The sequence below is a fragment of the Oncorhynchus clarkii genome, chromosome 31, assembly GCF_045791955.1.
Source record: "Oncorhynchus clarkii lewisi isolate Uvic-CL-2024 chromosome 31, UVic_Ocla_1.0, whole genome shotgun sequence".
In the NCBI taxonomy this organism is placed as follows: Eukaryota; Metazoa; Chordata; class Actinopteri; order Salmoniformes; family Salmonidae; genus Oncorhynchus; species Oncorhynchus clarkii.
In genome coordinates, this window is record NC_092177.1 from 40,713,067 (window position 1) to 40,724,065 (window position 10,999).

Below are 10,999 nucleotides of genomic sequence, written 5' to 3' on the forward strand. Positions count from 1 at the left end.
ATGGGGCATACAACAATCTCATCTCTGTAGATTTTGCTGCAAAGAGACAATAGATCATTTATTCTGGTATTGCCCCTATGTAGCTTGTTTCTGGTCACAGGTTCAGGAATGGTTAAAAAATAATAATAATCACAACATACTTGAAATTAACCTAATTAATCCCGTAGGTCACAATAGTGACTGGAAAAAACATTTTCTGTTATATGGCTCTAAAACATTTACTGAATGATCTGTCAATGCATTTACAGCAAATATTGAAATAATAAAGGGTCTCGATGAATGATGTGCAGTGTCACATGTTTATTGTAAATTGTCACATGACCAGAGCTGTTTACTTCCTGGTTGCACCATGAGAAGAGGATGGCTGCATCAAAGCTCCCAAACAACAGGTTAGTAAAGTATGTTAACATAAAGATAGGACAAAGATTTTTGGTACACATCATCTTTAAGGTGTCTAGTATTGACATATGCATTTGCAATTACTCAACTTTGTTCAGTGTGGTTATAGAATGTGTAAACATGTTGACGGCAACAATAGTGACCGGGGGGATAACACAGTGCATCTTGGTATACACATACAGTGCCTTGCGAAATTATTCGGCCCCCTTGAACTTTGCGACCTTTTGCCACATTTCAGGCTTCAAACATAAAGATATAAAACTGTATTTTTTTGTGAAGAATCAACAACAAGTGGGACACAATCATGAAGTGGAACGACATTTATTGGATATTTCAAACTTTTTTAACAAATCAAAAACTGAAAAATTGGGCGTGCAAAATTATTCAGCCCCCTTAAGTTAATACTTTGTAGCGCCACCTTTTGCTGCGATTACAGCTGTAAGTCGCTTGGGGTATGTCTCTATCAGTTTTGCACATCGAGAGACTGAATTTTTTTCCCATTCCTCCTTGCAAAACAGCTCGAGCTCAGTGAGGTTGGATGGAGAGCATTTGTGAACAGCAGTTTTCAGTTCTTTCCACAGATTCTCGATTGGATTCAGGTCTGGACTTTGACTTGGCCATTCTAACACCTGGATATGTTTATTTTTGAACCATTCCATTGTAGATTTTGCTTTATGTTTTGGATCATTGTCTTGTTGGAAGACAAATCTCCGTCCCAGTCTCAGGTCTTTTGTAGACTCCATCAGGTTCTTCCAGAATGGTCCTGTATTTGGCTCCATCCATCTTCCCATCAATTTTAACCATCTTCCCTGTCCCTGCTGAAGAAAAGCAGGCCCAAACCATGATGCTGCCACCACCATGTTTGACAGTGGGGATGGTGTGTTCAGCTGTGTTGCTTTTACGCCAAACATAACGTTTTGCATTGTTGCCAAAAAGTTCAATTTTGGTTTCATCTGACCAGAGCACCTTCTTCCACATGTTTGGTGTGTCTCCCAGGTGGCTTGTGGCAAACTTTAAACTACACTTTTTATGGATATCTTTAAGAAATGTCTTTCTTCTTGCCACTCTTCCATAAAGGCCAGATTTGTGCAATATACGACTGATTGTTGTCCTATGGACAGAGTCTCCCACCTCAGCTGTAGATCTCTGCAGTTCATCCAGAGTGATCATGGGCCTCTTGGCTGCATCTCTGATCAGTCTTCTCCTTGTATGAGCTGAAAGTTTAGAGGGGCGGCCAGGTCTTGGTAGATTTGCAGTGGTCTGATACTCCTTCCATTTCAATATTATCGCTTGCACAGTGCTCCTTGGGATGTTTAAAGCTTGGGAAATCTTTTTGTATCCAAATCCGGCTTTAAACTTCTTCACAACAGTATCTCGGACCTGCCTGGTGTGTTCCTTGTTCTTCATGATGCTCTCTGCGCTTTTAACGGACCTCTGAGACTATCACAGTGCAGGTGCATTTATACGGAGACTTGATTACACACAGGTGGATTGTATTTATCATCATTAGTCATTTAGGTCAACATTGGATCATTCAGAGATCCTCACTGAACTTCTGGAGAGAGTTTGCTGCACTGAAAGTAAAGGGGCTGAATAATTTTGCACGCCCAATCTTTCAGTTTTTGATTTGTTAAAAAAGTTTGAAATATCCAATAAATGTCGTTCCACTTCATGATTGTGTCCCACTTGTTGTTGATTCTTCACAAAAAAATACAGTTTTATATCTTTATGTTTGAAGCCTGAAATGTGGCAAAAGGTCGCAAAGTTCAAGGGGGCCGAATACTTTCGCAAGGCACTGTAGTTATACACATACCATGTTATTGTTTTACCTAACTTTCTACTCTGTTCTTTCTTTTAGTTTCACTTTGAGGCAAGTTCTGGATATGTTGGATCTAGGTGACTGCCCAGACAAGGCATGCAACATTGCAGTTATCCCTCAAAATGAGAAAGATGCTGTCCTGAGTGATTGTGATAGCGATGGGTCAGATATGGACTATGGACAGGCCATTTGCCAGCCAGGCTGTTGAATGCATATGCTGAACCTATGCAAACTGATCATGACAGGAACAACTTTATCAGTGATTATGACCCACCCCCTCCATTGTTGATAATGAGCCTCTACCAGCCAGAGGGTCCAGTCAGAAGAGCCAAGGGAAAAGTTGCAGGTGGTCAAAAATAAAGATTGAGTGTTCAAACGATCGAAGAGGCCTGCCACCGATGTGATTCCAAAACACATAGTATTCAGCCCAAAAATGCAAAAGTTTGGCACGAAACCACTGAGCCACGGAAGGAGATCTTTACTGGCCGCTGCTGTTGAAGATCAGGTAAGATATAACAAAGCTTCTCACTGGCCAATCAACACGATGCACCGGTTCAGGAGAAGCCGTCATTGCGACAAACGTACTACCTATGCATGTGAGAAATGCAAAGCGCCACTGCACATTGAGGGCTTCAAGATATACCATGGATAGTAGAAAAGGAGATGAGAGCGAATGAAAAAAACTGAAAAAGACAATAAAAGAAAAATAGAAAAGTTGATAAAGGGTGAGGAGAAGCAGAACAACGGACTAGGAAGAAAATAAAAGTCGACGATCAAGACAATCAAAATGACTGAAATGTTTTTGGAAAAGGTCAATTGATTCAAGACATACTGTATGACAGTAGATATACCAGGACTGACTGATCATAGTTCAAAACAGTGATGCACAAAACATGACTGCTATACAGTTGTTAGTGAATGTTGCACTAAAATGTCACAATGACAATGTTACAATGAATATTGCACTAAAGTACAAGTTCAAATGTTACAATAGTTACAATATTAATGTTTCAATACATGTTCAACTAAAGTAACAATGTTGAAATATGTTGGTTGTTTTTTTGTCTTTACTCTCATTATTCATATCGTGTTGTATAAGGGTTTTTGATGTGTAAAATAGTCACACTAGAATGTGACGGAGCATTCTAGAGGCAATGCTGGGGACTGCCAGTGACAGAGTTTTAAATGTGTTAATAATTGGGTTGGGATTTATAAGATCTTTGATAACTGCATAGGAGAAATATGTTAATTTAGTATACGTAACATCCCACCGGTGACAATTGTGACCGACCATAAAATACTTTTCCACCTACTTTTCCATTCAAATTTAAAATGATTACTTCAAAGGGTTACTAATGACACTTGATTTGGAGATTTATGTCTGGGGAAAATTCGGGTTTAAATGGGTTAACAATATAAAATAGCAGTGTTGGGTGATTTGGAAAGCCATAGTCGATCAATAAATATACTCGTAGAGGTTTCTCTTTAGCGCACAATCTGGGGATACAATACGATTGTAAGGTTCAAAAATTGTAAATCACAGCACAATTGAAAAATACATGGCACATGGAAACCTAAAGATGGTCTATGGTGATAGGTGTGATGGGCTGAGGGTTATGATTAAATATCTGGTGTTTGGTAATGTATGACTGCTTTATATAAAAGTACCATATGCACAATATACACTACCATTCAAAAGTATGGGGTCACTTAGATTTTTGAATAAGCACATTTGTTTATTACAATCCCTGATCAGAAGAATGTAGGAAATGACTATTGTAGCTGGAAACAGCTGATTTTGAATGGAATATCTAGATCGTTGTACAGAGGCCCATTATCAGCAACCATCACTCCTGTGTGGCAATGGCATGTGTTAGCTAACCCAAGTTTATTTTCAAATGCTAATTAGAAAACCCTTTTGCAATCGTTGGCACAGCTGAAACCTTGTGCTAATTAAAGCAATTAAACTGGCCTCGACTAGTTGCGTGTCGAGGTCATTTGTGGGTTTGATTACAGGCTCAAAATGGCCAGAAAAGACCCTTCTGAAACCCGTCAGTCTATTCTAGTTCTGAGACATTAAGACTATTCCATGCGATAAATTGCCAAGAAACTGAAGAGCTTGTACAACGCTTTGCATAGATTATGCTAGATCATGTACTTGGTATAGTCCACACCTAACATTAACTTGCGTTAATAGTGTAGTCTACATGAAATACCTTAGCTTGGCCCCAGTTCTGTTCCCACAGTCTTGCCAACTCATGGTCATTGGGGCATCAGTGACCATAGTTAGCAAAACAGCAGCACAGAAGTCTTTGACCAGGTAAAGAATTCCCAAATGTACTGCTCACACATCCTAAATGATACACCTCGAATATGTATGCAATAATCCCAAAATAAGTGTCAGATTTGCATCAGCCAATGCAACACATATGAAATTAAAAATCAGTAACACTAGTCAGGATTTCATAAACAAACTTTATTGATTAAAAAAGACAAACAGTCAGTGAAAAACTGTACAAAGCTATAGACTCAGTATTCATCCATCTCTGGGGGCAGGTCAATGGTCAGCTTGTTGATAGTTTGAAGAAATGCATCCAATTCCATAGCACAATTGTCTGAGGGAAATAAAAGAAAGAAACTGAAATGACAAACTGACAATTCCAGTTTAATTGAACCCCAAATCCTGAAACGAACCTGAGCGTGGTAGGTTCTTCAACGGAGAAATACATGTGTATGTCTCAAGCACTTCAAAGTCCTCTTCAGGCAGGGATGGCATTTCTGGGAGACGTACCAGTCCAGGAAGCACAAGATGACTCAGGCAAACCACATCCTCTGGGATGACATAGTTCTCAAACTCTAGAACCACAAAGTTAAAAAAGTTAATGGGTGGTTATCAGAAAGGTGGCAGGATAGCAAAGGGTAAAACACCAGAGTTAACTTACCAAGTGGGTCATAGGGGATAAACCTCTCAATATCTGGGTATTCTTCGACTTCTACTTTGGTCTGAGGGAGGGTTTTAACTTTTGTTTCCTGAAGAGAGAAAAATCATGATTACTATACAGATCTAGGCACACATCACCTAGCAAAAATACTTTGTCAAATTGTGAGCTTATGACCTGTGTCTCAAGGAGTTTGTTCTTTTGTCCATTTACAGCTGGCATTGATGGGATCTTGTTCACTGCCCCCAAGGCCTTACGACCAGACTGTAAAGGAGCATTAAACTTTTTTCCAGTTACAGGAGTCTTCAAGAGGTTCTCTGTAAGCATATATTTTAAGTGGTAAATAGGTTGAGCAAAGTATACACTTAACAATCAGGGACAATCGTTTACATTTTACTGCCTCAGATGGTAACAGAAGTGCATGTGTTCTCATGATGGTTTAAACACCCAATGTAGCCTTGATTATGAAACATACAGACATAAACGAAGGTAAATAATTGACAATTGTAAGAAGGGCAGAGTACCTGGAACAGATTGCAACCGCTGGCGCATCTTTAGGGCAGGTGTATGGAGGGTTGCATTTCTCTCAGTGAAGATTGAAGCCATTTCCTGTTTGGGCAAGTGGTAATTAGTAAAATCCTGTTAGCTAGCTAAACAGACATTTCAGACAATTTGCTACCTAGGCTAGTCATTATCAACTATCAGGGGGTCCAAATACGCTTGAGGTTTATGACAACCCGAGAGTAACGTTAGTGAGGACAGCGTCCAAGTTCGATCAGATCATCTTTGGTTTGGTTGGTGTAAGGCATGACTAGTTAGCAGCCTTTTTACTCCAGGGAGGCCTGTAACGTTACAGATATCCCGCTGCTAGCTAGCGGGTGTGGCTTTTGTCATTCAAAAGCGAGAGCAAGATATTTACATTGCTAATAAATGTGCAAACTTACTGTCAATTACTCACTGTTTGGTGACAGTGGTCATATGAGTGCAGCTTACCGTTCTCTTGTCCGGTATCTTTGGGCTTGCCCGTTTGTTTTGTTTTGGATGAGCGAAAATGTCTTCGCGGCTTCCTTTTTAAACTGCGCCTCTCGTCATCCCATTGGTGTACGTGCGCACCGGGGGAGCCAATCGCACAGGAGCTGTAAACGTGGAATAATGCGATGCCTCTTCTCTCTGCTTGAGATGATAATAAGGCTTTTGTGTAACAGTTACCTCCCAAAAGAAAACAGAAACAGACAAACATACATACGTGTGACCAATATGTATATCACGCTTGTTCTGAAGAAGTAGCATCAATTGGGATCAGAAGCTATATTATAGTTTAGGTCTATGATCATAAAGCTATAAACTCAATCACAACAGGCGAAGGCTATCAATCAAAATGGTTTGGCTACAGTCAGACATTTTCAAAAACGTTTCAACAAGACTGGTAATATAACAATTTCATGACAATGACCAGGGCACTACAATAGTAGATTTGCATCCACCTCTACCACAAACAATCTATTAAATGTTTTTCTGTGTGCATATAACAATTTTCACTTATATAAAACAGCCTGATATTATCACTGATGCAAAACATATTTTCACCGTTTTTTCATCTGTTTTCCCCTTCATATGTCATAATCCTCCTGGTATAAAGTTTAGCATTCGGTGGAATGACTACTGGCCTTCATGAAAATGCCACGAATTTTAGAAAAATGACAAGTATTTTATGGTATTTTACTGGTCCAGCCGCTCCAGCCAACCCAGAAGGTTCCAATGAAGGAAAATAGGGGAGAGAACCTATTAGGATGTATGGCATTTTTGAGTTGTGCAAACATTAATTCATCAGTTTAACATAGTTTATACTGATATGCCCACCCTTTTAAAAAAGTTTATATTTCAATGAATTATCTTGCAGTTCTGTAAAAAAAATATCGGATGACAGGTAGGAACATTCTCTCGTGTATGTCTGTTGTACTATGCAGTTTCCATTACCGTTCTCTTGGCAGCGGGATATTATGTTGGCAGCACGATCCCGGATGATTTTTTATAAAAATAAGAGTCCTATTATAAAGAAATACATGCTACATTTTGGGAATATAAATTGTTGTACTCTAGTGCAGTACAAGTGTTTATCACAGCATTGAAGCCACCTTTAAATAGTAACTTTCACGAAGAAGAAACATATTCGAAAAACATATGTTTTAGGCTTAGTTACAGTGAAACACGTCAATCCTAGTCTTCATTTTGACAGTTCGTTGCAAAAGTGATTATATGTTGGTTTTATAGCACTAACTAAATCGACCTCTTTTTGTCCCTAGCGGTTCAACTCTACCATTGAAATCGTGATGTAGAGAGAGCCTCGACATCATCTCAAAGGAGGGGATCGGTATGAAATACCTACACTTCCTTCTAGATGTGCTGGGTGGTACCAACTCAAGGTATTTGGCGATGGTATTGGTCTTTGGAGTGTACCAATATAATCTGCATGATGCTTCCTTGACTAGACTACTGATTGATGTTACACAAAATTCAAAAGGCACACGACCAGTTTCAACGTTTTTGCTTGCTCGTTTCATACACATCTATGTGCTTTACCGAAGAAATGAAACATGTAGGCTATGAGGATTTTATGTTTATATTCATAGCTACATCCATCGTAACAAGAAATAGATATTGATATAGATGACGGTGGTCATGTCTACTCGGATCTTTTCTTAACCGCTATGACTGATTGGTTGCACAGACATACTGATCCGCTAAAACAGTTGCCTCATAGTAGAGTGAATGCGGGTCCCGACAGAGATCATTGAAGCGCATTCGGAATATTTCATGCTGCGGGCGGACAGAAATACAATTTTGTGATAAATTGTTTTTGTTGAACCACAGGTTATTTGTAAACAGTCATATTTCTGCGTTGTATGTGTTAGCCTACGTATTGTATTAAAAGCACACTTTTGTCGCATTATTCACACTCTCAGAATTCGCTGTTTCAAGATAAGATAACTAAATGGGACAACCACATATCCCAGCCATAGTGGTTCATTCTTCCTCAATTAGGTAGAGATCAGTAAGGTCAGAGCTACTAAGGAGGGGAAAAAGTCAAGTGCTAGTGTTAGTTCAGGATTACGATTTTTTTGGGGGGGTAGGGGTGGGACGGCCAAGATACCAGAGGTGTCAGAACGGAGTGCTAGGAGTGCCTCGGGTTGGGGTGTAGAGTTGGAGCAAAGCCTGAAGGTAGGGAGAGGCAGTTCCTCTTGTTGCTCCTTAGGAAGTACCATGGTCTTACGAGTTTTGACTGGAAGCCAGTGGAGTGTGCAGAGGAGCGGGGTGACATGGGAGAACTTGGGAAGGTTGAACACCAGGCAGGCTGTGGCGTTCTAGATAAATTGCGGGGGTTTGATGGCACCAGCAGGGAGCCCAGCCAACAGCAAATTGCAGTAATCCAGATATGCGATGACAAGTGCCTGGATTAGGACCTGCGCCGCTTCCTGTGTATGGTAGGGTCGTACTCTATGGATGTTGAAGTGAATGAACTTGCAAGAGCAAGTTACTGCTTTGATGTTTGCAGATAACAGCAGGGTGTTGTCCAGGGTCACCCAAGGTTCATTGAACTATGGGAGGGGGATGCCATGGAGTTGTCAACCGTGATGGAGAGGTCAGGGAGCAGACAAGCCTTCCCAAGGAGGAAGAGGAGCTCCATCTTGTCGAAGTTGAGCTTGAGGTGGTGGGCCGACACGCAAGCTGAGATATCTGCCAGGCACGTAGAGATGCGTGTCGCCACCTGGGTGTCAGAACGGGGGAAGGAGAAAAGTAGTTGAGTGTCATCCACATAGCAATGATAGGAGAGATCATGTGAGGATATAACGGAGCAGAGTGACTTGGAGAGGGCTTAGAGAGGAGAGGGCTTAGTGAGAGTAGTGAGAGTAGTGAGAGTACGTGGTGCAGACACAGATCCTCTCCAATGTCATCTTGTAGGAGCGGCCTGCCAGGTAGAATGCAATCCAAGTATACAGCCATGTGAGGGTGGAGGGGAGGATCTGATGGATCACAGTGTTGAAGGCTGCGGATACATCTAGGAGGATGAGAACAGAGGAGAGAGACTCAGTATTGGCAGTGCGGAGAGCCTCCATGACACAGAGAAGAGCAGGCTCGGTTGAGTGACCCATCTTGAAGCCTGACTGGTTAGGGTCAAGAAAATAGTTCTGAGAAAGATAGCAAGAGAGTTTGGTCAGAGACAGCACGCTCAAGAGTTTTGAAAAATAAAAGAAAGAAGGGTTACCGGTCTGTAGTTTTTGACGTCAGAGGAATCAAGTTGGTTTCTTGAGGAGGGGATTGAATCGGATAATTTTGAAGTCAGTGGCGACACCAGTGGTCAAGGACAAGTTAATGAGGGAAGTGAGGAATGGGACAAGGTCTCCAGAGATGATCTGGAGAAGGGAGGAGGCAATGGGGTCGAGCGGGCAGATTGTGGGGCGGCCAGGTGTCACTAGTCGCAAGATTTCATCTGGAGAGAGGTCAAGGCGTCGGGGAGTTCCGTGTGAGTGGGACACATGGACTCAATAGGCTGAGTGAATGAGGATGTTGTCAACCTTCTTTTCAAAGTTGTAGATAAAGTCATCCGCATAAAGGGATGAAAGATTAAGGAGGGAGGAGAAGGTGGAAAATAGTTTCCTAGGGTTAGAGTGATAGGAAGTGGCTTTAGCAGTGGATACAGAGGAAGATAAGGTAGAGAGGAAGGAGTGAAAGGATGATAGGTTCTCCGGAAGTTTAGTTTTCCTCCATTTTCACTCAACTGCCTGCAGCCCTGTTCTGTAAACTCACAATGAGTCCCTCAGGAACAGAGCAGGAGGGGAGGGCTGAGCCGGCCGGGAAGAAAGGGGACAGTGCGAGTCATAGGATACGTAAAGGGAGGAGAGTAGGGTTGAAGAGGCAGAATCAGGAGACAGAAGGGAGAGATGATAGGATAGAAGAGGAAAGAGTAGTAGGAGATACAGAGCGAAGATTGCAACGGTGCGTGACCATCTGGGTAGGGGCTGAGTGGCTAGGGTTGGAGGAAAGCGGCACAGAAAAGGAAACAAAGTAGGGGGGTTGCAGTGAGATTAGTAGGCAAACAGCCTCTAGTAAAGATGAGGTCAAGCGTGTTGCCTGCCTTGTGAGTGGGAGGGGACTAGGAAAGGGTGGGGTGAAAAGAGGCAAGGAGGGGAAAGAGAGAGTTGGAAAGAAAGGAATCGAAGGCAGGCGTCGGGAGGTTGAAGTCGGCAAGTACGAAGAGCGGTGAGCCATCATCAGGAAATGAGCTAATCAAGGGGTCAAGCTCATTGTGGAACTCTAAGGACACCTGGTGGGCGATTGATGACAACAATGTTAAGCTTCAGTGGCCAAGTGACAAGTGACAGCATGGAATTCAAATGAGGAGATTGACAGGTGAGAGAGGGAGAAAGAGAAAATCTCAATTTAGGAGAAATGTGCAACCACCACGACGACCACCGCGACGACCAGATGCTTTCGGACTATGAGAGAAAATGTCGGGGCCAAAAAGTCAACGGACTGAGATAAACTCACCGTTATTGACTGCAGATCAGTAGTTCCGAACACTGCCAGAGACCAGGAATTCCACATGGGTTGTGCGTGCAGGGTACACTTAATTAGAAGGGTTGCAGCCAAGGGGTGGGGAGCATCTGTAAAGCCTACAGGAAGAGGAGTGAACTGAGACACACATAGTTGCCAAAGCTACAAAAGAGCAAAATGAGATCATTTGAAAATAACTATCTAAAATGCTCAAGTGAGAGAGTGATGCGGAGCATACCTCTCCTTCCTTTCGTCGAATCACTTTTTAAAGGTAAATCGCAACCCCAAT

General features: G+C 41.9%; 1 protein-coding gene, 1 long non-coding RNA gene and 1 pseudogene across 3 annotated transcripts; 1 reads left to right on the top strand and 2 right to left on the bottom strand.

Annotated features, from left to right (window-relative positions):
* Nucleotides 1–329: 329 nt before the first annotated feature.
* LOC139391144 (uncharacterized) lies at nt 330–3,265 on the top strand. The gene is made up of 2 exons (XR_011629565.1): nt 330–389; nt 2,258–3,265. It is a non-coding gene; the product is annotated as an uncharacterized lncRNA (long non-coding RNA).
* A 1,408-nt stretch (nt 3,266–4,673) lies between these two features.
* On the bottom strand, nt 4,674–7,309 carry LOC139391071 (PTTG1 regulator of sister chromatid separation, securin). Of its 2 annotated transcripts, XM_071138568.1 has the most exons (7): nt 6,745–6,806; nt 6,151–6,327; nt 5,682–5,766; nt 5,335–5,474; nt 5,161–5,248; nt 4,913–5,074; nt 4,674–4,833 (listed from the first exon to the last, which is right to left on the bottom strand). In XM_071138568.1, the coding sequence occupies exons 3-7, from the start codon at nt 5,761–5,763 to the stop codon at nt 4,748–4,750; spliced, it is 558 nt and encodes a 185-aa protein (XP_070994669.1). In that variant the 5' UTR covers nt 5,764–5,766; nt 6,151–6,327; nt 6,745–6,806; the 3' UTR covers nt 4,674–4,747. The 2 variants fall into 2 exon arrangements, with proteins under 2 accessions (XP_070994669.1, XP_070994668.1); XM_071138567.1 differs by having other exon boundaries at nt 6,151–7,309.
* Nucleotides 7,310–8,195: 886 nt separating this feature from the next.
* LOC139390909 (uncharacterized) lies at nt 8,196–10,541 on the bottom strand (annotated as a pseudogene).
* Between the last annotated feature and the right edge of the window lie 458 nt (nt 10,542–10,999).